Genomic DNA, 24975 nt, shown 5'->3' on the forward strand with positions numbered 1-24975 from the left:
TATATTGAGAGCCCAATACACTTAGTCCCCAATCCACCTGGATCCCAAATACGGGCCCAAAAGTGAGCGGGCCTAACCAACACAGCCCACCCCGAACCACCAGGCCCTAGAGCAGCCCATGACACCAAAGAGTCGGACCAAGCCCAAGCCCCTGAAGGAATACTCAGGGCACCCAGACCACCAGCCCGACGCCGCCACACTAAGGCAGGCCACCGTCGGAGTACACCATCTCCATCACCCGCCGCGGCTTTCGTCCTCACCGGGTAATTGTCACTTCCTAGAACTCGAAACCACCACCAACCCACGAAGATCGCCGATCTTGGAACCGATCGAGGAACACCATGAGGCCAGACAGCCCAAAGCACTGCCACCGCCATAGGCCGGATCAGATCCAGCCACCACTTGCTAGAACCCGGATCCATGTCTGGTTTGGGTCCACCAGACCACGACGCCGCCCATCACCATCACTGCGACAGAGACAAGCACCAGCACTGGCAAAATCCGAAGGGGGTAAATCCCGTCGCCAAGCCGACGAGATTATGGTGCAGCAACCAGAAGGTTGAAAAGGGGAGATCCACGAATCCACAGGGCTCGCCAGCCAGAGACCACGAACGCCGGCGTCGCAGGCTAAGGAAATCGGACGGCCAAACCCTAGGGTTAGCGGCCGCAGAGAGGAGAGAGCGAGAGCTCCCATATATATTATAAGAACCTTGAATAATTAGCGATGATAATAGTGCATCAAAGTTGTAACTTTTCTTCTTCACCTAAAAGACCAAAACAAAAAAAAAAGAGCTAGATGAATACAACTGTGAGATACCAGATGATGACCATTATATAAGAAAACTAGCTTTAATTGTTCTACATATATACAACATAGATCAGCTAGATTAATGCAACAACTTATCAATGGTTATTAACAAAACAACTATACAAGAAGACAGAACATAGCTAAAACAAAAAAACAAAAACTAAAAAAAACAAAAAAAGAAGAAAAGGAGAAACATGCATAACCACTACTACACAAAAAGCTTCACACGACGGTTTAAAACTGTTGTCTCACGTTTTGCATTTCCGTGGTCTATCGAGGCGTCGTCTGATGAAACGCTGTCAGACGACGGTTTTCAACCGTCGTATATCGATCATTGGGTCGACGGTTTTCAGCTAACTCCGTCGTCTGATGGACCGGCAGATCTGCCGACATGCTGTCGACAAGATGTCGACAGAAATATGCCATGGTGTGACTTCTACTCATACCACGGTTTTATTTTTAAAACGTTGTGCAAATTGTATCCACACGACAGTTCTTCCAGCATAGATGTGGTGTGACGACTTAAAAATTCAGTCCATATGTGCTTTCACACGACAGATATAACTCTAACCGTTGTACTGTGACATTTGAGACGATGGTTTTTGCTAATACTTGTTGTCTTTGTGTGTATCCCACAATGATATCAATAAGAACCGTCGTGTGAATTGTAGAAATTTTGTTTGAATCCACCCTATAATCCTCATCAGACGACATATTTTCCATTTTTCCTACTGTTGTTTGATTTGGTAATGGTAAGATTCAAATTAAGCTGGAACCAAAAATTGACCAAATAAACAGTAATTTTCTCATAATAAATAGCTATTACTAGCGAGATAGCCCGCGCAATGCTGCGGGTTTGTTTGCTTGCTAAATTTCACACATTCAGTCTTAAGAAACATTGAACATTTACATACTCTGAAACAGTGCACATTTACATATGCTCAATATTGTTTTGCATTTATACTTGAAAGAAGGTAAGGAGCGAGCATTTTGTGAAGTCTGCAGATCTGCTCTTCTTGGTTAATACCCTTAAATTCTTCTTCGAACTCCTCTAGATTTGCAGACTGCATAAAGGTACAAAATAGACAGGGATCTCGAGCTCACTATCCGTCTCTTCCTACCACATACAAAGGGAACAAAGATAACGTTACGTGCCATGGTGGGAAATGTAAAACCAAAAAAAAAAAAAAAGGGAAGATTTCATATGTAACACAGTCTGCATTCTTATATAAGTTAATGCTATTTGCTTGAACAAAAACAAAACAATGAGATAATACTGTTGTCAAGGTCTACCACATCAAGAAAACTTGATACCAAGAACAAATGAGAAACAAAATTCACAGTTCAGAAAGGAATACCCGAGCATTACTTCAATCTGCCATGTCCTCTTCCTTTATATTTGTGTACACTTTCCTACAAATAAATTTGTGACCATTGTTAGCAAACTTCATATGACCGAATCCAAAATTTATTTCAAATTAATGAATAAGGACTTGGAGAATTTATGTAATAGAATTTTCCAGAATGATAAAATGGCCTGGTGTTAAATGAGCTTAAGATATAAGAACGATATACACAATAAATGACTCATTTTCCAAACAAATCAATCACATTAAGTGGATCCAAATAATATCCAAATTTTAACAATGATATTGCATAAACAAAGGTTATAAAGTTTTAACAGGTGACCTGAAATAATAGTATACTGATCGACAAGCTTGCTGCACCAAAACCAAGGGCATAACATACAATCATCTTTACTAATCAAACTTTAGCCTAATCTAAGGAAGAACAATTATGAAATCAAACCAATATAGGTATCATCTCCCTTTTATACGTTCTACTAAATCATGCAATAAAGGGTTCCTGAGTAGGTTTTATTGAACCTACATGCTGTATGGTTGCATTGGTTAATCCCAATATAAAAGGTTCGAGAAACTCTGAGCGCTTCCTTATTTCACCAGAGGTAACAAGTCTAGAAAACATCACAACTAAACAAAACTAATGTCTCACATAACAGAGGGAAGAACTTTGTGAGAATTAAAGTCACTCACCATAGTCGGATACTGATTGATCACGGCTCCTAAGTATGAGCTCATCATGACTCTGAAAAATAATAAAATCATGTCCACTGTTAGTTAGGCATACAACTGAAAAGTAGGATACAATTTCAATTTTGAACTGCTAATGGAAAGAAAAGGTAAAGGAACCATCGGTACCTAATGGAACCATCGGTACCTAATGGATTCTTCATTTTCTTGAAGAACACTATGCAACTGCTCAAGGAATAACTGAAACCGTTTCCACATGGAAGAAAGATTCACATGACTTTGTCTGCACTCAAAAGCTTGTGGTTGCCGGAATGATCACCACTTTGTACACCAAAAATACTCTATTCTGACTTTGATGTTCTGAAATTAACAAATGGGGTTTAAACTAATTCCAATTAGCCCTTGAACATGTAAAAATATATTGGTACCTAGATTTATACACCAGCCAGAGAAGAATCATTACATTCTTGCTCTCATTTTCTAAAACCTTAGAGATCCAAATTAAGCAAACCATATATCAAAAATAAAGTCTTTCAATTAAGAGTTCCACAGATAAAGGAAATGCCTGAATTCTATACAAGGTTCATACATAGACATAGATATATACCAGTTTAGAAACCTCAACACCAAACAAAGCTAGGCCACTTTAGTCTACAAGAAAACTAAACTCCAACCAGACTCAAAACTAAAACTCAGACATTTCAGGTTTGCAATATCAAAACCATTCATGAAAGCCAAAGTAGAGAAGAGAAAAGCAAAAGGTCCCTCACCTTGATCACCAACATGAAAGGATCTCTATATGTCAAATGAAGAATACCCAGTATGGAATTTGGCTTTGATGAAACTTTAAATTTAAAGAGCCAGACTTTATTCTCTCCAGCTTTTAAACCTCAGGAAAAGGCTTCTCTTTCTTTTTTCACTTTGACAAGGACATTCACAGCAGTAAGATACCATCCATTCACAACCTATAACAGACATTTAGTATACATCCATGCTTTAGAGAGGGCAGCAAAATTTCAGGGGAAAAAAATGAAAAAAAGAAGTTACAAGTAAAAGTTCCATAAGCATGACACACAAAATTGGGGACGGACATTAAGAAATACAAGAAATCTGAAAATTATGAAGTAGCCGTATTACTGAATATTTGTGTAAGAACAGAGTGAGAAGGTGAAAAGGAAGCATGCATTGTAAGTCATTAAGTAGAGATCTGCAGATTGTTGGCAAATAGAGTAAGGAATAAACTGAAAGTATCAATATCCAAGTGCAAGCAAGAGTCTAATTCTTGATATCATCTATTTGATTCAAGTGACACGAAGGTCACATGCTATGAGAATGACACCTATTATGCAAATGATCAAATATCATAACTTCCTTGGAAAACAATGTATACTGCAGTAGTAGCCAATTAATTTATCCAAAATTAAAGATGGTTTCATAAAGTATATACATTCATATAGGCACAAAAGCAAATCTAAGAACAACAAACAGGGACAATTTGAGTTTTACCTCCCAGCGATACAAGGACATTCAGTAAAAAAAAAAAAATCTTAAAAAAAATTAGTGGGTGTCCCCAAACCTGTTTTGTGTAGTATAGAAATCACTAGACAAAATATACCTGATCAATGGCCCTTCTTCTTTTTGTCTTTAGATTTCTGTCAAGCTACAGATCTTTCATTCCCTTGAGAGGATTCTGATCCAAGATGCAATTCAAAAATACAGAACCAATATTATCAGCATTGAGACAAATGAAAACCAAGCATTCTCACTCTCAAACAGAACTGGAGAACAACAAAATAATTGAACAACAGTGAACTTAAGTACCTTCCCAATCCCAACAGATTTTGCTTCATGTCAATTTTACACCAAAAATTTGAAAATGTCAAATCTGTGTTCAACAAAATCAATTCTTAAACACAGATATATAAGTGGTAACTCAACAAAATCAATTCTTAAACACACAAGTATTAAGCTACTTGATGGTTGCACACTTACACTTGAAAACTGGTTCTAAAATTGCTTTAAAATAGTACAAATCCATACTATATATTTTCAAGGTGATATCAAAGGCATCATCAATAAAGCATTACCCCACTTTGAACGAGATTAAAGTGATGCCCAAAATAAAAAGCATCATGCTAAGGAGCATCTAACATGTTACTGCTTTGAATGTAAAGTTTCACTTATGAAAGTGTAAAGTTTAACTGATAGCTGAATATAATCATGTACTTTCTCAAAGCTCTGATTATGTGACTAGGATTAATTTCTGACATTAAGCATGAGCTATAACTTTGACCAATTGAAAAAGATCATAACTTGAAACATAGAGAGACGTACACACCATAATTTCCCATGCTCTTTTACACCGTAACAAGATCAGAAGCACCAAGATGTGCACTTGATCATATATGGCATTCTCTATCTTTATATGCCTGACAATCAATAACAAACCAAATAAACAGAGGAAACCACCTCACAAAGAATCAAAAGGAGAAAGACCCATGAAGCAAAAATCAAAGCTTTGAACAATAGTGTTGGACACAAAAGAAGCAATTAGCCAAAGTTAGAAGCATAAGGGAATTTGTTAGTCACCTTCATGTTTCCTTTCCTTTCAATTCTGAACCAATATTTTGTGCTCAACCCACCACATATTGTCATCCCTCTCCACCCATCCAACTTTTCCTTCCAGATTTACAACAAGAACCATCTTCGTGACTTTTCACAAATTAAAAATGAGATCCCAATAGACAAACCAATATTGCTGCACTAAGTATAAACAAACCAAATGAGAAAACTCATCAACCCAAGTAAAAACCGAGCCTTTACTCCCTATCCAGAACCTAATTTCATTCAATGAGCCCTAACTTGAAGACCATAGCGAGCAAAATTTCAACAATAAGCCATAACTAGAAAACCCTAAACAACAATATTCATCAAATTTTTCTCCTACATATAACGAATAGAGCCATAAGAAAATCAAAATGGTACCTGATTGTGTTATCGCTGGAGCTTCTCCATGGTCTCGCGTTGAAGCATGACGCCAAGCATCCCAACAAGGTCGACTCCGGCGGACGTGAAGAATAGGCGAAGGTCTTTTGGAGGTCCTCCTGAGACCGATTTGGAGAGGGACTTGAACTGATCCAAGCTCCTCATGCTCGGAAACCCTAGCTTCTGCATCTTTGGAACTCGCATTGATCGCGTAAACCCTAGAAACGAAAAATCGCTCTCTTTCTCTCTCTTTAATTGGTGCTCTGAGACTTCCTAGAGCCTACCCATTAAGTTTTCTTCCCTTCCCTATTTCCCAAATCGAATAACCTAGCTAGAGGCAGAGATGGTTTTGGTCGGGGTTTGTCGAAGAGGGAGAGCTTTTGTTGGGGCTTGTCAGAGAAAAGATAGGTCGGGGTCTGTGGAGGAGATAAGGTTAGGGCTTGTCAAGAAGAGGGAGGGAGAGTTGTGTCGAAGAAGAGAGAGGGAGAGGGTCGAGGACTCGAGGTCTGTCGAAGAAGGGGGTTTCTCAAGGAGATAAGGTTGGGTTTTGTCAATTATTTCGTTCCCAAAATGAAGTATAGGCTAGGTGGCGTGGTTTTGAATAGCATTAAGAAGCCCTCGTTTAATTCATGGACAAGCCCTCAAAGGCTCAGACAATGGTTTTTCATATCTGTTGTCTGAATGCCCACTTGAAAATTTTCAATTTTGCTTCCTCATGCTGCCTGGTGACTGGTGAGAGGGAAATAAATTGGGGGGGGGGGGGGGGGAATGTCGGTCAACATGTTTTGACTTGCAAATCTACTTATTCACACCACAGTTTTAAAGAAACCGTCATATAAACACTACATGCTGAGGAAATTTAAATGATGTCAATTGGTGCGAAACTTGCCGCCTCTATAACAATTTAACCTCACACCACGCTTCCATTTATAAACGTCTTCTGAAGCAATACATAATTCCAGCATGAAAAACACCCGTTGGTGGAATTCATATTAGAAGACGGAAATTTTACAACCGTCGTCTCAATAATGAGAAATTATTCACACCACGGAAAACAGTGTTACGTCGTATAAGAGGTGTCGTGTGATTCATTTTCTGTAGTAGTGAACTACTAGCAAAAACATGTCAAGTCTCTACCCTCTCAAGTCTTCAGATACATAGCAGCATAAGGTGAAAAATGCTGCAGCAGCAAAAAAAGAGAAAACCAAAATAGCAGCGAAAGATGAAAAATGCAGCAGTAGCACTCAAATAATTGATCAGGCCACCCAAATACAGAAGCAACCCAGCAAAGAATAGCTTGGCAGCAAACCAAAGAGGAAAGAACAGCCAAAAAAAAAAAACAAAAATGACATGACATAAACACAGCCACTTAACACAAATATGAATTTCCCTATAGTTGGTTATGTTGCTTTGGTACCAAAGGAATATAGTACATGAGTGATTGATGTCAGAGGGCATGAAGGCTTTCCCATAACACAAGCATATCTATGGTAGTTCTGCCATCTTTTTTTTTTTTTTCCTTCAGAATTTTTAGTTATCAAAACAAAATCTTTAAGGATGCATCCAGAAACTTACAAGTATATGTGTAAATCTGAAATCATAACATATGAGGAAAAATCAATGACTCTGCAACTTGCAATGTACTAAAATTGAGGCAGTTCAATGATCATTAAGTGTTGGATGCATCCAGAAACTTAAGACTAACTTTCTCGCATTCAATTTCAGAAGCACAAAATGGGTTCACACATACCAAGTCACTACAAATTGCAATTGGGAATTTACAGCAAACACAAAACTGAATGTCTTCAACAAAGATGAATCACAACCTTCCCCTTTCATAGACGACTCACTAACTAAATCCTCATCAATTCACAATAGAGGAATCACAAAAAAAAGACTCACCTAGTTCATAGAAAACAAAAAAAAGCGATATATTGAATGACATTACCTGACTGAGACGAATAGAAATCACCAATTTAGGGCAGTGATAGAGAGACCTGAAAGAAAATGGGGAAATTAGGGTATAACGAGCAATAATCCTACAATCAATTTGAACCTTCATAAACGCAATAAAAAACCATGCTTGATTCTATAGTCGTGATAGCACCTGAGGCCGGATTGCTAAGAACCAGCTTTGAGCGAGAGAGCGAGAGAAAGAGAGAGAGAGAGTCTTGCCATTTAGCTATAGGAGACGGGATGTCAACTGATTTAGATCGATGTTCAGTTTTTTTTTTTTTTATAATTTTTTTTTATTGCTAATACGACATGTTTTGAGTTCTGTCGCAAAACCTTCTTATTTTCTACCTATTTACAACAGTGTGAGCGACGACATTTAATGGGGGACGCAAATATATTGGCGCCAACTTTGGGCGCTTAATTCCACCTAAAATTAAAGACTTTTGTGAGGGCCGCGTCTCGTGTCGCAAATAAGCCTTTTTCTTGTAGTTCTAAACTATTTGTTGGTAATTTTGGATGTTTCAATATATTCATACATGTCTCGTGTCGCATCTAGGAGCTATTCTAGGTAAGCAAACAAAGATAATAACTATAGAAGATTACAAAAGATCATCTACTCAATACAAGATAATTACAGAATCAGTTGGGATCCTTCCCTTCAATACTCCCCCTCAAGTTAGGAGTGTAGATGTTGATCACTCCTAACTTGCGCAGCAACACAGTAAACTGATTCGAACTGAGAGGCTTGGTGAAGATATCCGCTGGTTGCTCCTTCGTCTTGACATGCATTGTTCGAACCAATCCCATTTGCAGCTTCTCTCGTACAACATGGCAATCGATCTCAATGTGTTTGGTCCTTTAATGAAACACGGGATTAGATGCTATGTGTATGGCTGCCTTGTTGTCACAAAACAACTTGACTGGTTGCACCTGTTTAACATTCAGATCATTCAAGAGGTATAACAACCAAGTAATCTCACAACAAGTGGTGGCCATAGACCGATACTCGGCTTCTGCACTCGAACGCGAAACCGTTGTTTGCTTCTTAGTCTTCCATGAAATGGGAGCATCTCCAAGAAAGATGCAATAGCCTGTTGTTGACCTCCTTGTGTCCTTGCAACGCACCCAATCCGCATCGCAATATGCCTTTAATTCCAATGGTCCTGTAGAGGGTAGAAAAATCCCCTGACCCGGGGTTTGCTTGAGATATCGCAGCACTTTGTATGCTGCGTCCAAATGAGGTTGTCTTGGTTGGTCCATGAACTGACTGAGAATATGGACTGCGTACACAAGGTCTGGCCGTGTGATGGTTAGATAAATGAGGCGTCCAACAAGCCTCCTGTACTGAGATGCATCTTCTATAAACTTCCCTTCTGCCTTCGTGAGAATGGTATTCTGATCAACTGGAAACTTTGAGGGTTTCGAGCCAAGAAAACCTGTGTCTTCAAGTATCTCCAGTGCATATTTTCTTTGACTCAACACAATGCCTCGTTTAGACCTTGCTACTTCCAATCCGAGGAAGTACTTCAGCTGCCCCATATCTTTTAACTTAAAACGACTTGATAAAAAATTCTTGGTTCTGGTGATGTCATCTAGACTATTGCCTGCTAGAATCACATCATCTACATAAACCAACAAAGCTATAAAGATACCTTCATGGTTTCGGACGAACAAAGAATAGTCAGACCATGATTGTCAAAAACCATCGAACTTGAGGGCTGAGGAGAGCTTCAAGAACCATTGTCTGGAGGTTTGCTTTAAGCCGTATAATGACTTGTGTAATTTGCAGACTCTGTACTCCCCCTTTCGTTCGAAACCAGGTGGAAGTTGCATGTACACATCTTCATGAAGATCCCCATTAAGAAAGGCATTGTTCACGTCTAATTGATGGAGATGCCAATTCTGTTGAGCTGCAAGACTGAGTAATAACCGGACTGTGGTGAGTTTGGCAACCGGCGCAAATGTTTCCCGATAATCAAGACCTTCGACTTGGCTGTATCCTTTTGCAACTAACCGCGCTTTATATCGTTCAATGGTGCCATTAGGATTATACTTGATCTTGTACACCCATTTACAGCCAGGTTGTTTGTGGGCTGGACGAGGAACTAGACTCCACGTATGATTGGCTTGTAGCGCTTGAATCTCAAGTTGCATAGCTTCTCTCCATTTAGGATCTTTAACTGCCTGAGAAAAGGAAGTTGGTTCTCTTTGCAGAGAAAGATTAGTAGCAAAGTTTCTGTGAGAAGAAGAAAGGTTGGCATAAGAAAGAACCTGAGAGATACTATGAGCCATACTAGGAGAGTGAACCTCATCCGAAGAAGATGACGGAGCGGGTCGTGAGGGAAGGGCCGCTTCAATGTGGAAGTCCTGCAATGTCGTGGGGATTTTGGTGGCACGAGTGGACTTGTGGAGATGTGGTGTAGCTAAAGTTGGAGGAGAAGGTGAGGAATGGTGTTCCGAAAGAATGGGAGAAGCATAATCTGTGGTGGTTGTAGAAGGAGAAGAGAGGAGATCAGTTGTAGCGGAAGTTTGGGAATTTGGAGGAAGAGAATTATGTTCGGCAAAACTGGGAGAACTTGGAGGAGAAACTGACGTCAGAGACTCTTGTGTGGGATTCGAAAGAGAGATTGTAGGAGGTGGAGAGATTGTAGGAGGTGGAGTGTGAAAAACGTCATAATGAGGGGAATAAGTCAAAGAAGGAAACAAATTATTTTGAGGTGAAGAAGAAACAGAATTTGTTTGGAAAGGAAACTCTTGTTCAACGAAGACCACATCCCTTGAAACTAGGGATTGCTTGGTTGTCAAATCATACACCTTGTATCCCTTTTTCCCATTTGGATAGCCAACAAAAACACATTCAGTTGACCTTGGATCAAATTTGGAAGGACGTGTAGGATGGGTGGACACAAAACATTTACAGCCAAAAACCCTTAAATGAGAATAATTAGGCTCCTTGTTAAAAAGCTTTTCAAATGGTGTCTTACCTTGAAGATTTGGAGTTGGTGTCCTATTGATCAAGTAAGTCGCAGTGAGGATTGCATCCCCCCAAAAGGATTTTGGCAAATGTGCTTGGAAAAGGAGAGCCCTAGCAACGTTTAACAAATGTCGATGTTTGCGCTCAGCCACACCATTTTGTTGAGGTGTGTTGACGCAACTAGTTTGGTGAATGATGCCTTTAGAAGAGTAAAAATCAGGGATGTTGAATTCGGGACCATTATCACTTCTAACGACCTTAACAATTTTACCAAACTGAGTTTCAGCGAAATGGATGAAATGAATGAGCAAAGTGCGTGAGTCCGATTTTTGTGCCATCAAATACACCCAAGTGCTACGTGAATGATCATCAACAATTGTCAAAAAATACTTTGCACCCGAATAAGTTGGAACACAATAACCACCCCAAATATCAACATGAAGTAAATCAAAACAAGATGCACTACGATTGACACTCAAAGGAAAGGGTTGCCTAGTAAGTTTGGCTAAAGGACAAATAGAACAAGAGTTTGAATCACAAGCTTTATTTGTAAGAAAAGAAAATAATGATGAAACTTTATTCGAAGGATGGCCAAGTCGTTGGTGCCACAAGGCATCCGAGCTCGCATGGACCACATTACATGTTCCTTCCCTTTGCAGATTGAGGCGGTAGAGTCCCTCCTTCTCAGTTCCCGTCCCAATCATCCTCCCCGATCGTAGGTCCTGTATGAAACAGAGATGTCTGAGAAAGATGGAAATATAGAAAGAGTCGAGTGCTAGCTTACTCACTGAAATCAGATTAAGATAAAACAACGAAACACAAAGAACGTTATGAAGAACAAAATGGGGAGAGAAAACAACGGTGCCAATATGAGTGACATGCGTTGTGGTTCCATCAAGAAGTTTAACTTTTCGATTAGGTACTGATGTAAATGAGGTAAGCAAACTAGGACTGCAAACAATATGATCGCTAGCCCCACTATCTAGGATCCAAATTGGCTCTTTACTGTTTTGTGCAAGATGGTAGATTTTACCTGAAAGGTCCTCATAGTTTGAGATGTTACCGACCAAATTGGCATATGCAGGCTTTGTTTGAGTTTTGAGTTGGTTGAGGAGATGTTGACACTCCTCTTTTGTGAATGGAAAATTGACAGAAGCAGCTTCCTTGTTATCATTATGTGCCTCAACATGATTTGCCTTGGATCGAATTTGTCCACTTTCAGTAGCAGCATTACCATTCTTCCTTTTGCGACAGTATGCGTAGGTGTGCCCTTTGCCCTCGCAGTATGTGCACTTCAAGTGTGCCCTGCAATACCGCGCAGTGTGATTATTCATCCCGCACTTCTCACAAAATCTTGATGTTCCCGCACTAGGATTGAAGTTGCGGTTCTCTCCTTCTTTAGGATTGTAGGCTCTGTTCACTCCATTGACCGCAAAGGCAGAAGATTCTGATGTAAGTGTGGATTTGTTAGCAGCAGATTCCGCCTGCTTCTCTTGGCGTAACACCATTGCATAAGCTTTGTTGAGATTGGGAAGAGGATCCATTCCTATTATGGTGCTGCGGGTTTGTGCGAAACTCTCATTTAGTCCCATAAGAAATCTCATGGTCTTTTGAGTTTCAATGAAAGTCTTGACCTCCGTTGCAGCCTCACAGGTACAAGGAGGAAAGGAACAAAGAGCGTCCTTTTCATCCCAAAGACCTTTGAGTTTCGTGTAAAAGGAATTGACTGAGCTTGATCCTTGTTCACTTCCATGTATAGCATTCTCTATATTGAACAACAAAACTGTATTAGTCTGAGAGAATCTCTCTTGCAATTCTAGCCACATACCTCGAGCATCCTTGCAGTGAACAACGCTACTTTGATTCTCCTTTGACATGGCTGCCAGAAGCCAAGTTTTGACAAGAGTGTTACATCGATCCCATTGGTTTTGTTCATCGCCATTGTGCACCGGTCGTTTCAGGGTTCCATCAATGAAACCCTTCTTGTTGTTGATAGTACGTGAGCGCTATGTTCATTGATTGTGCCCACGTTGTGTAGTTATCTTCCATCAACGGTTGTGAGACAAGAACTTCCCCTGGCTGATCCGAATGATGGAGAAAGAACGGGTGATTGGAATTCTCCCATGGTTCTGCGGTCCTGGAAGTGTTCGAACCCTTGTCTTGTTTGATGATCGAACGATCTTCGTCACCGGACATGAGGTAATGGTTGTATTATGTTCTAAGGTCTCAAGAGCGGTGCTCTGATACCATAAACAGAACTGTGGTGTTTAATATTTCTGTGTGTTTCTCAAACAAGATTACAAGGCATATATATACAACTATTGTCATTCTGATATCCTCGCATCTAGGAGCTATTCTAGGTAAGCAAACAAAGATAATAACTATAGAAGATTACAAAAGATCATCTACTCAATACAAGATAATTACAGAATCAGTTGGGATCCTTCCCTTCAATACCAATATCAGTTTCACCCCTCTGGTTATCTCTGCAAGAATGCAGTCAACTAAACTTAGTTTCCAAGTACTACTACAAAAGCTACACAGACCAAAAATGCAGCAGACAATAACCAGCCTGCAGTAAAGGCCGCGGGCTCAGCTTTCTTCTTCACTTGATCTGCGAACTTTGTCGAACTCCTCTCTGCCATCAATTCCTTGACCGGATTGTTCTTTGGAGAAGCCTCGACCGGATTGTTCTTTGGAGAAGCCTCATTCATTTTAAAAGCCTCGACCAGTTGTGGGTACAACTGCTCCATCGACTCCTTGAACTTCCTGGAAACCTTGAGAAGCGCCTCAGTCTCCTTGTTGTAATAGCCGACTTTCGCATAAGCCTTGCACACTCTCAGAATCCCACTCGCTCTTCCACGAAAATGGTCGGCAGTGAAAGCCTCAAAATTCTTGGGTGGATTTTGGAGCAAATACAACGTTGACTTGCATGTTGAAATAAATGCTTCCCCATTGTATTTTTGGGACTCATCCTTCATGTCAAACCACCAGTTTAAAAACCTAGAACCCGCTTCGTTAAAGAAGGGCTCGTCGTTGAGAACAAGCGCCTAGATCGACACCAAAACTTGGAGGATGGTGGATTGGGATGAGTCCCACCCCGGGCCAAACCACGTGTCGAGTAGGCTCAAGCAAACATGTCCAGACGCATACAGATTAGGGTTAACCTGCAATCCGTGCGAGCGATAATGAACCTCCGGTGGTTGGTTCAGATAGTTGTCCGGGAACTTGATGTCGAAGAAGAAGAGTCCGTCCTCGAAGGGTGTGCCTTCTGCTCCGACAATCACAGCCCTGACGAGGTCGACACCTGTCTCGTACATGCGCACGTATATGGTTTCCGGGAGATCCTTCTCCAAAATTCTCCACTCGCGCGTGATCTTCTTATAGACAGCATTGTCGACGAAACGACAATTACTGTCGGAGTAGTGGTGGTCTGAGTGGTCCAAAACGACGTCAAACTGCTTGAACGACGGTTTGGTGTTGACGGAGACGGCCGTCGTTGCTTCTAGGGTTCTAGCAGTCGAAGAGAAGGGGGTTTTGATTTCTGACGGACGATAGAAGAGGCAAAACCTAATGTGCTAATTAAACATGTCGTATAAAACCTAATACTTTTTTTTTTTTTGAGAAAAGGAAATTGTATTAATTACGCAATTGGGATGTTTACATCAGCTATAAGCCATTGTGGCCCATCCTCAATCCAAACTTGAAATGCATGATACAAAAGCGCATTCCTAGCTAAAACATGCGCTGCCTGATTACATTTCCTAGGAATATAAGTATAAATAACTGATTGGAAGAAGTGGAAAAGTGTCCTCACTCCTTCTGCTAAAAGGCTGTCTAGAATGTCACTAATTAGTTCATTGATCATTACCTGTGCATCCATTTCTAGAATGATCTGAGCCGAACTAAATCCAGCCTGATTAATAGTTTGTAGGCCTAGAGCTGCTGCATTACTACTAATTAAACATGATTGTATGGGCTACCTATGGATAGGGAGAGAGATTAAACTACTCTTTTATTTTTCCCTGGGAAACTCAGAAGCTTTCCTACCTAGAGATATGGCTGAAGTGAGAAGAGAACACAAACATCAATGTCTCTAGCAAAAAAAACCTTATTTGGATGGAGAACAGAGTCTTAATATCTTTTAATTAGCAATAGGTTAAAAAGCAAAGGAACTGTAAATTGAGATTGCAAGGGAAGGGAGAGAGAATTAAGAGGAAAGGAACTGTAAATTGAGATCACAGGGGAGAGAGAATTAAGAGGAAGTTTTTGATGAGGAGAAAGATGGACCTGAAATGATGGATAAGGGTCATGGAATGGATGAGACGAAATTATCCATACCAAAAAGCCTCACGACAGACAGGCCCGGCTCTGAGAAATTTAAGGTCCGGGGCAAAGAATAAAATTGGGCCCTTTATATAAAAAAAAAATAAAAATTGGGCCCTTTATATAAAATTGCTCGATTTGCTCCATGATTAATGAGCCTTGGGAGTTGTGAATTGAGAGGAAGAAGAGAAGAGTTAGAAGATGAAGAATCTGCGGAATAAAAAGTGTTAAGAGTAACCGGGCTAATCTCCTTTATTCTCTTTTATTGGCCCAATGTTGTATTCCTTCATTTTTGTCGAGTGGCAGCAGCTCCCATGTGAACTGCTCTAACCATGCTCTTTTGTCTAGTTGCAGGGCCCCTATATGTTCCCCTATATGTTGCCACATGTGAATTGCCCAAGAATGGACATTCTCTTTTGTCTAGTTGCAGCAACTTTTTGAATTCCTGCTTTTCTCTTAATTTGATTCCTAGCAGAAATAGACTAAGAGAGATTTGGGCCCTGGGCCATCGCCCTGCCTGCCCTAGGCCGGGCCGGGCCGGGCTTGACGACAGAGAAGTTGACGGCATTATTAACGACGGGTATGAAAATTATTCAGTAAAAGTTAATTGAGATACTAAAGTTATAGTTTACAAATTTAAGGTACCAAAATGTCGAATGACTTAAAATTCAGAGATTGTTTGTGACATTTTCTCTAACATAAAAAAAAAACTTCTCGTTTAAAAAAAAAAAAAAAAAAAAACTTCTACAGTAACAATTCATCATTCACCACCGAATTCCTTAATTGTTTTACTAAATTTACTTGAGGTCACTTTACCTTTCTCACAACTGAAAACAGGGTGTTACACTGTTACTATTGAATTCAAAGATGTAAATACAAAGAAAGTAACCAACTACATAAAATGGATTCAGAATGCATGTTCAGATGACCATTCCACTGTCCTGACCGTGTGAACCACTGAATCAAGCAAAGAGTGGAATTGGAAAAACATGGAGTATAATTGATCCCAGTCCTATGTTGGTCGAAGTATAATTGATTCCATTTCTATTTCTAAATTTTTTTTGTTCACAACCAAAACATGGAGTTCATTCCATTACTATTGTCATTCCATCACCATTCTCACTCTCATTCCTATCCAATCTCACTCCACTAACGAAACATCAAAAACCACAAAATTAAGTCGAAATTGCATACCTAGCCTTTTCTAGTGTAAGAGCATGACCGAGGTCCAACTTAAGCCCATCATTTTTTTTTTTTGATTTTGTTAAGGGGAACCCAAAGGCTTTCTAGGCCCAAGATAAACCCCTTCGGGGTATGTGAAATGTTCCAAATGTGCATTGCAGCATAGTGCCTGACCACTTTGACAACGTTTTCTAGTGTAAGAGCATGACCCAAGTCCAACTTAAGCCCATCATTTTTTTTTTTGACTTTGTCAAGGGAAACCCAAAGCCTTCCTAAGCCCAAGATAAACTCCTTCGGGGTATGTGAAATGTTCCAACTGTGCATTGCAGCACAGTGTCTGACCACTTTGACAGCTTCGGGGTTCGAACCTAGGTTGGGGAGCACACCCAACTAGACAAGAACTACTAGGCCACTTGCAGTGGTTACTTAAGCCCATCATTAATAATAGCCTTGTACCTCACCACCAGGTCCTGGTTATTCTTCACAATCGCCTCTGCTATTTCCCGCGCTTTCTTCAACAACTCACTCTCCTCCACAACATGGTTCACTAACCCCAACCTCTCACCCACCTCCGCCGTTAGCGGCGTCACCGTTAGCGGCGTCGCCGTCAGTGACACCTCACGCGCTTTGTTGGCCCCTATTATCCTCGAAAGCTTCTAAGACAAACCCAACGACGGAAGTACTCCAAATCTATATTCCAAAATAGCAATAAAATTTACTGTCAACAAAGTTCAGATTCGGGTCAGAATTGAAAGAAGAGATTCAAACTCACGTGGCATGAGCATCGATAAACTTCGGTCCTTTAGCCTCGACGATGACGTCTCAAGCGATCGCGATTTCGAATCAGCTGGCGACCGCGAAGCCGTGGATGGCGGCGATGATGGGCTTTTTGCATAGCTCTATTTGGGCCCCCGCGGTCTCGATGTCCTTGACGTCGCCTTTGAAAACGTCCTCGGCCGCGGTGAGATCGACGCCCGAGCAGAAGGCCCGACCCGTACCCGACAGAATAATGACCCGGACCGAATCGTCTTGATTCAGGGACTTGATGGCCCTGGCGAGATCCATGATCATAGCCTTGGTCAGTGGGTTAAGCGACTTGGGACGGTTGATTCTGACGAAGGCGATTCCGTCCGGTTCGCGGTTGACGAGAATGAGATTTCTGGTGAAGATTGTTTCCAGTCCATTTTAGGAAATACGGAGCAGTATCCAACTAAACCTAAAAAATTCTACTTATGAATTAGTAATATCTTACAACTTGGAAGACTGGTAATTCTACAACTTGGAATAGGGTTTTACAAATTCCAACCTACTATAAACTCCTGCATCTTCTTAATCTGATCCGCCAATCTGCTAATTTTGTTACCATACCAAACCCATAGTCTGTCACGTGAGCTGCAGCACACTAATCTTGACAGAGTGCAGCTCTATAGCAGCTCTATATCCACCGATATTGACAAAGTTGTCTATACTACATAAATGCTTTGACAAAGATGTATATGTACACTTCCCAACAATAATATCGGTAGGATAGTTATGGTAGCAGCTCTATAAGAGTAGCATTGTAAATCAGTAAGAGTGTGCTTGAGTATACAGAAATATATTACCAGATTTTACATAGTAAACATGTGCAAGTTGGTGAAAAATGGGTTTGAATTTACAAACTCGATCTATCAATATATATAACAGTATATCAAATAACCTCATAGTCAACATGCATGTTCAAGTTGCAGAGGCTATAAACAACGACAATTCAAAGGGTGGCAGGAGGGAAATAGACCATTTCCATTATCTAAACTGCAAAACCAAGCAAAAGGGTGGAACTGTAATATTATGTGCTCAAATAATAAAATAGATTTCCATTCGTATTTCTAAATTTATGTCAACCGAAGTATAGAAATCCATGCCAAATTATCTGCAAATTTCATTCCTATCTCACCCATCGAATCCTAATGACGGTGTTGGCACGAGGGCTTTTGGTACAAACTAGTTTTGTGTGCCACAAATGATGAAAATGCCGCGCATGTTACTTTGGGTCTGGCCAGCAAGTCAAAAGGTGATGGAAGGAATCTTAATTTGCTTGATGCATGCATTGAGCAATGCATCGCTCTCTTCAGCTAAGGATTGGGTGTGTGAAGGAAAATATATACCTGAATGTAGAGTGTGTACCGAATATAAGTACACATCTGCTTGAGTCTATCAATCAGACCTGAATGCATTCTAATAAGACTAAGAAAACTGTTGTTTAGTTGATCATAAAGTCCGAAACTGAATATGAAAAATAGAAAAAGGATCCCAAATATGAGAATTGCAATAATACTGAACCAATGGAGTACCAATATCAGTTTCCCCTCGGGTTATCTCTGCAAACATGCAGTCACCTAAACTTACTTTCTACATACTACTAACACAAAAGCTACAGAGACCAAAAATGCAGCGGACAATAACCGGCCCGGAGTAAAGGCCGGCTCAGCTTTCTTCTTCACTTGATCTGCAAACTTCGTCGAACTCCTCTCTGCCATCAATTCCTTGACTGGATTGTTTTTCCGAGAAGTAAATTCCTTGACCGGATTGTTCTTACGAGAAGCCTCATTCTTTTTAAAAGCCTCAACCAGCTGTGGGTACAACTGCTCCATCGACTCCTTGAACTTCCTGGAATGTTTCATAAGGTAAACCGAAGACGGGCTTGCCTCAGTCTCCTTGCTGTAATAGCCGACTTTCGCATAAGCCTTGCACGCTCTCAGAATCCCACTCGCTCTTCCACGAAAATGGTCGGCAGTGAAAGCCTCAAAATTCTTGGGTGGATTTCGGAGCAAATACAACGTTAACTTGCATGTTGAAATAAACGCGTCCCCACTGTATTTTTGGGACTCATCCTTCATGCCAAACCACCGGTTTAAAAACCCAGTACCCGGTTCATTAAAGTAAGGCTTGTCGTTGAGAACAAGCGCTTGGATCGACACCAAAACTTGGAGGATGGTGGATTGGGATGAGTCCCACCCCGGGCCAGACCACGTGTTGAGTAGGCTCAAGCAAACATGTCCAGTCTCGTACAGATTAGGGTTAAGCCGCAATCCGTGCGAGCGGTAATGAACCTTTGGTGGTTCGTTCGGATAGTTATCCGGGAACTTGATGTCGAAGAAGAAGAGTCCGCCCTCGTAGGGTGTGCCTTCTGCTCCGACAATCACAGCCCTGAGGAGGTCGACACGTGTCTCGTACGTGCGCACGTATATGGTTTCCGGGAGATCCTTCTCCAAAATTCTCCACTCGCGCGTGATCTTCTTATAGACCGTACTGTCGATGAAACGACATTTACTGTCCGAGTAGTGGTGGTCTGAGTGGTCCATAACGACGTCAAACTGCTTGAACGACGGTTTGGTGTTGACGGAGACGGCCATCGTTGCTTCTAGGGTTCTAGCAGTCGAAGGGAAGAGGCGGGCCTGATATCTATTGGTTGGGTGCTTAATGGAGCTTTGTTCTAGTCCAACAGAAAATAACGGCAATGAATTTCTCTTCTATGATTTCAATATTGATTTTTTTTTTTTAAGGAGCATCTATATATAGAGGATATAAGTACAAAATCATGGAGTACAGGGAATCCTACTCTAATTAAGATTAGGAATCTAGAACATTCTTCTCCTATTATAACAATGGAAAGTAATCCTAATTTGGTAAGACACACATAAATTGAATATCCTTCAACATCTTCAATATTGATTAGGCTAAAGTAGGAATGAGAAACACTATCAAACATGTCCAGATATAACATAACAAACAGTCCCCCAAGTTTGGGGGGGGGGCCCTCAATTCAGATTTTAAAAGATTTTGTTTGAGTTTTTAGAATCCATGGATTTACTTAATCCACGGATTATTTAAATTCTATATGGACTCTGATTGATTATAATGAATTGATTTACTAGCATTTGTTTATATTTTACAAGTCCTTATAATTAATGTTTTTGGTAGGTTAATTTTTTTCTTTTCTTTCTTCTTCTTTAAAAGCAATGGATGTATGGATCCAACTATAATGCTATATCAGTGACAAAAAAGTATGTACACACACACACACACACACGCACACACACACACACACATATATATATATATATATATATATATATATATATATATGGGGCAATCGATCTACCATTCTTTATGTTGTGTATTATATGAGTAATAAAAGAAAACTAATCAACCAAAATGTTATACAAAAAATAAAGTAGTAAACTAATGACATAATTTATTTCATATATAATCTACAAAAGAAACATGTGTGTATGTAACGGCCTATTATGGCTTTAGATGAATATATGTATATATATCGGCCCCCGGCTTCAGGTTTGATTAAAAAAAAAGAAACATGTGTGTATGTATCATGTATTTTTTTTTGCTCAAAAAGAGGGATAAGAGAGGCAAAGAAACCTCCTTACCACCCCATGTTAATAAAGAAAAAATAGATACAAAAAGAGGGGCACGAAGCCAAGACCTCCATAGCAGAACACACCAAACATTAAAGAACAACTAGCTAACGAAAATGAAATTGTGGGAGACCTAAACAGTCACTATTGCAAGTCGAAACAATGAATGGAGGAGTCACGTCCCACCAAACTAAGCTTGTTAAAGTAGTACCATGAGTTGCCAAGATGTCAGGAACTCTGTTACCTTCACGAAAGATATGTGAGGACCGGAAATGCATATGAGAAATGCGGTGCAAGCAATTCATCCACTCTACTCTAAGTTGCCATGGCACCAAATGAGGAGAGCGAAGAAAATTAAGAATAATGGAAGAATCCACTTCTAGCCATATATGCTTCCAATTACGAACCCATGCTAACTCAATGGCCTTAATAACTGCCATGACCTCAGCTGCAACCGAGCTAGGGATGTCAAGATTTGAAGAAAAAGCACCAAGAAAATTCCCCCTATAGTCACGAAAAACAACCCCATAACCCCCCCAGGTTGGAGGACCTTTCCCAAGCGCCATCTGAATTAATCTTAACCCAACCAAAAGGGGGAGTATGCCAATTTACCTCAATTATTGTAGGGGCACGCGTATCATCTTAACAATACCATTGAGGCTTCTAGAGCAATAGTGATAAAAATAAAAAAATTTATTAGATGAGAGTAGAGGCAGGGACAGTGGAGGATAGTGGGAATATAGGTCTATGACAAAATAGATGAGTGTCACCTATCTGTTTTTTTTTTTTTGGTGAAGAACTTCTTCATTTTTTGAGTGAGAAAGAATCCATCAAAATCTCGTGAGAAGTGGTTGGATTGTTTGAGTTTTGATATGTATAAAAAGCACTATAAAATCCTTTAAAATACAGCATTTAATGAAATCTTTAAAAATCCGTATACTTTTGAATATCTACAGATTTGAATGGATAATTTTAAATCTTAATTGAATATATCAAAGATTTTAAAGGATTGTTTAAAATCTCAATTGAATACCGATAGACTTTCAAAATACAAAAAAATCTGTTAAACTCTTAAATGAATACATTCCTCTTAAGTAATTCGACACTTTAATACCTTAGGTTTGTAAACTATCACTTTAATACTTTAATTAATCTTTTCCGCTTTAGTTTCATACCTATGGTTAGAAATGGTGTCAACGTAAAATAAATGAGGAGGATATTTTCGCTTTAACATGGTATCTTTTCGTCTTATCCTATCCATTTTTTCTCCAGCTCGTCTTATCCTATCCATTTTTTTCTCCAGCTCGTCTCTATTCTATTGAAATCTCTGCGGCTCGTCTCCAACAATAAAATTCAATATATTCTCATTAATTAAAGAGGAATAAGATTGAATTCAGTCTATCAGTTCTCTTCATCAACCACATGAAAATCTCAAAAAAGGGTAAGAGAAAGAGTTAGAACTTAGAAGCAGCAAATATGAATGTCGCAGTCATCTGGGAAATTGCACAGATATTATACATATATCTAAAGCTCGGTGCACTGTTCATCACTGTGCAAAATTAAGTGGTGCTTTTGCCCTTTCTGTCTCCTTCAATTACAAGTTTGCCATTGTTCTATACGGTTCTTACGCGACCTTTGTTTTTTTTTAGTGTGACGATGGTGTTTTCCAATAGAAAGCAATTACAACATAATCTCATCATCAAGAAGTTCGATCCCCTCTGATACAGTAGAAGAAGAAGGCGAAGCAGTTTCTTGCTGATTTTTTTTTGTTTTTGTTCCCACCTCAATCGGAAGATTGGGAATTTTGATTCTTTTTGAGAGCATTGTTTCCCAGATTTCTATGTTTTTTCGTTTTGGTTGGGGTTTTGTTGTTCTCTTCTGAGTCAGGTTATTGATTGTGGGTTTCGGAAATTGGGAATTCGGTTTTATTGTGTTGGGTTTGATTAGCTTTTACAGTTAGAGTTACTGAATTGAGGTTTTCTTGGGTGATTGAATTTGATTGTGTAATTTCAGGGTTTTGATTCCGAGTTTGTTGAAAGTTAAATTCAGTTAGTACGTCGATTTGTTGTGTTTATGCTTAATTGAAGAGTTGGCTAATATGATTAATTGAATTGAAGTTTTGTAATATCGTAGTTTCCTTTCCTTTGGATTTGATGTAAGGTTTTTGATTTTGATGGTAGATCATTGAGCTAAGAGAAAGAAGACGAGAGATTGAAAATTTTGGTTGAACAGGTTGCTGGGTTTTCAAAGAGGTACTATCCCTACAAGGTCAAATTTGCACAGTTGGTACTATCCACTACTGATTCATTAATCCCTACTTTGGCTTTTCAATTCATTGTCTATATTTTGTATTCTTCCATTTTAGTTGTCTATCTTCTTTGTGCATCGCATAATGTATCCTAACAGTGAATACATAATAGTACCAGTATGCCATTAAAAATCCATTCTTTGTTCATCACTTCATGTATTTTAACAGCAAATACATAATAGTAGCTACTTTTGCCATTCTTAATGAATAATTGCAGAATCTGCTGGCAGTTGATTCTTTAATCCAAATGTATCAAAGCATATTGATTGTTGATTTTCTTGCAATGCAACCTGCTAACATCACAGTGTTGCATAAGATTAACAATAATCTCTATTAAATTTAATTATAATCTAACTTATCTCTAAATTGACCAGACTAATTCTTTTACATAGTGAGAGGAGTATCTGATTTAGCTTTTCGTTGCATGGAAATTTCAGTTTCAGATTATACAATTAGTTGTTTACAGTTTCTATCCCATTGAGAGAGATTTAGATTTGAGATTGAAGATTATATGTGCACTAACCCCTAATAAAAAAGATTAGTGATCTTTGGGGAGAATAAAGGCAAAGATCTTATCTTTTAAAATACTTTATCAAATGAAATGGATAGATACATGGGTAGATAGGTACTGCAAATTATTTTACTTATTATTTTCATTTGATATGATAATTCAAATGATTGTTGGTGATTAGTCCATGTTGAATTTCCGTGTAACTTTGAAGGTCAAGATTTTCTCAACTCTAAATATTTAGTGTTCAAAAAGATAGAATTTGGTTTTATTGTTTTGGACTTTGGTTGATTTTTTTCAGTTTAGGTTACTTAAAAAAGGAAGATATTTCTGTAATTTTGGTTATAGTTTGAGTTTAGTTTGAATGTTTTGAATTTGCATCTAACTATAAGTTTTTACATCCTCATCTCTGATGTAATATAGTTACTAAATTCTTTGTCTCCTTATTGGTATGTACATGATTTTAGGCGTGGCACTAGCATAAGTATATATATATAATTATCATTGTTGTGAACTCAGTGCTTTTGGTGTTTATTGATGATACTTGCAGATTGTGATTATTATTATCAGGGATAAATATCTAAAATTTAAATTAGATTATATATTTGAATTCAGGGATAAATAACTTTTACACTACTGTTCACACAATAAGTCTACAATGTTTGCCTCATTACATTTTCTCAATTCTGCTTCCACAAATTATACAAATATATACTTCAAATTTTCATCATATGCATCTGATCTTTACAACTGACCACTTCTATTAAATATTTACAGGTCTTCATTACATGTTTACTGTCCTCAATTGGAGCTGCACTGCCTTCAATTTTTGTGCAACCAAACCAAACCATCTATACCATACATTACAACACCAATAATATTGTCATCATGTACGAAAACAATCACAATACCAAATCCGCAGCAAGGCGCGGACAAATCTTCCTAGTTGGGTACTAGACAAGAGGGAGGCAGAGAAGCCATGAAGAAGGAAGTGCTAAAATTTCAATGATCCCAACAATTAGACTTGAAATTGATCAATAAAGATGAATAAGAGTGAGAAATAGAGCCTAAAATAATGGGAATTTGATAGGGAGAGAGATTAAACTACTTTTTTTTTTCCTGGGAAACTCAGAAGCTTTCCTGGCTAGAGATATGGCTGAAGTGATAAGAGAACACAACCATCACTGTCTCTAGCCAAAAAAAAAAAAAAAACATTGTTTGGATGGAGAATAGAGTCCCAAATCTTTTTCTTTAGGGTTTTTGTCCATTTACCCCATTTTTAGAGTTTTTTTCCCACTTACCCCATTAAGTTTTTTTAATTCCCTCTTACCCAAAACACTCTAAGGAGGTCTTCTCTAATACCCCATTAAGATTTTATTTTTGTTTTTTTATTTTTGTTAATACCATTTTACCCTCACCCCTTTGAAACTTAGAGAGAGAGAGAAAATGGAAGAGAGAGAAA

At 39.2% G+C, this 24975-nt stretch overlaps 1 protein-coding gene and 3 long non-coding RNA genes across 5 annotated transcripts; 1 reads left to right on the top strand and 3 right to left on the bottom strand.

The window, feature by feature from the left end:
- Nucleotides 1-1596: 1596 nt before the first annotated feature.
- On the bottom strand, nucleotides 1597-3667 carry LOC133712341 (uncharacterized). Its single transcript, XR_009847302.1, has 4 exons — nucleotides 3047-3667; nucleotides 2863-2914; nucleotides 2167-2221; nucleotides 1597-1925 (listed from the first exon to the last, which is right to left on the bottom strand). It is a non-coding gene; the product is annotated as an uncharacterized LOC133712341 (long non-coding RNA).
- A 187-nt stretch (nucleotides 3668-3854) lies between these two features.
- On the bottom strand, nucleotides 3855-5935 carry LOC133712340 (uncharacterized). Of its 2 annotated transcripts, XR_009847301.1 has the most exons (5): nucleotides 5845-5935; nucleotides 5449-5538; nucleotides 5198-5288; nucleotides 4681-4744; nucleotides 3855-4549 (listed from the first exon to the last, which is right to left on the bottom strand). It is a non-coding gene; the product is annotated as an uncharacterized LOC133712340 (long non-coding RNA). The 2 variants fall into 2 exon arrangements; XR_009847300.1 differs by lacking the exon at nucleotides 5845-5935 and having other exon boundaries at nucleotides 5449-5637.
- Nucleotides 5936-17665: 11730 nt separating this feature from the next.
- LOC133711247 (putative ubiquitin-conjugating enzyme E2 38) lies at nucleotides 17666-19677 on the bottom strand. The gene is made up of 3 exons (XM_062137401.1): nucleotides 18671-19677; nucleotides 18430-18547; nucleotides 17666-17827 (listed from the first exon to the last, which is right to left on the bottom strand). Exons 1-3 carry the CDS (start codon nucleotides 19675-19677, stop codon nucleotides 17666-17668), a joined length of 1287 nt encoding a protein of 428 aa, XP_061993385.1.
- Nucleotides 19678-21962: 2285 nt separating this feature from the next.
- LOC133710224 (uncharacterized) lies at nucleotides 21963-24767 on the top strand. The gene is made up of 2 exons (XR_009846570.1): nucleotides 21963-22949; nucleotides 24291-24767. It is a non-coding gene; the product is annotated as an uncharacterized LOC133710224 (long non-coding RNA).
- Nucleotides 24768-24975: the final 208 nt, after the last annotated feature.

This window comes from Rosa rugosa, chromosome 5 (assembly GCF_958449725.1).
Source record: "Rosa rugosa chromosome 5, drRosRugo1.1, whole genome shotgun sequence".
NCBI lineage: Eukaryota > Viridiplantae > Streptophyta > Magnoliopsida > Rosales > Rosaceae > Rosa > Rosa rugosa.

Excerpts from the sequence above, each read along its gene's own strand:
- LOC133711247 (XM_062137401.1), bottom strand. The coding sequence starts at position 19,677 with ATGGCCGTCTCCGTCAACACCAAACCGTCGTTCAAGCAGTTTGACGTC. Across the intron at positions 18,548-18,670 it reads GTGTTAGTAGTATGTAGAAA|TTTCGGACTTTATGATCAAC; the intron begins GTAAGTTTAGGT and ends TTTCATATTCAG. Across the intron at positions 17,828-18,429 it reads GGTACACACTCTACATTCAG|AGCTGCTACCATAACTATCC; the intron begins GTATATATTTTC and ends CTACTCTTATAG.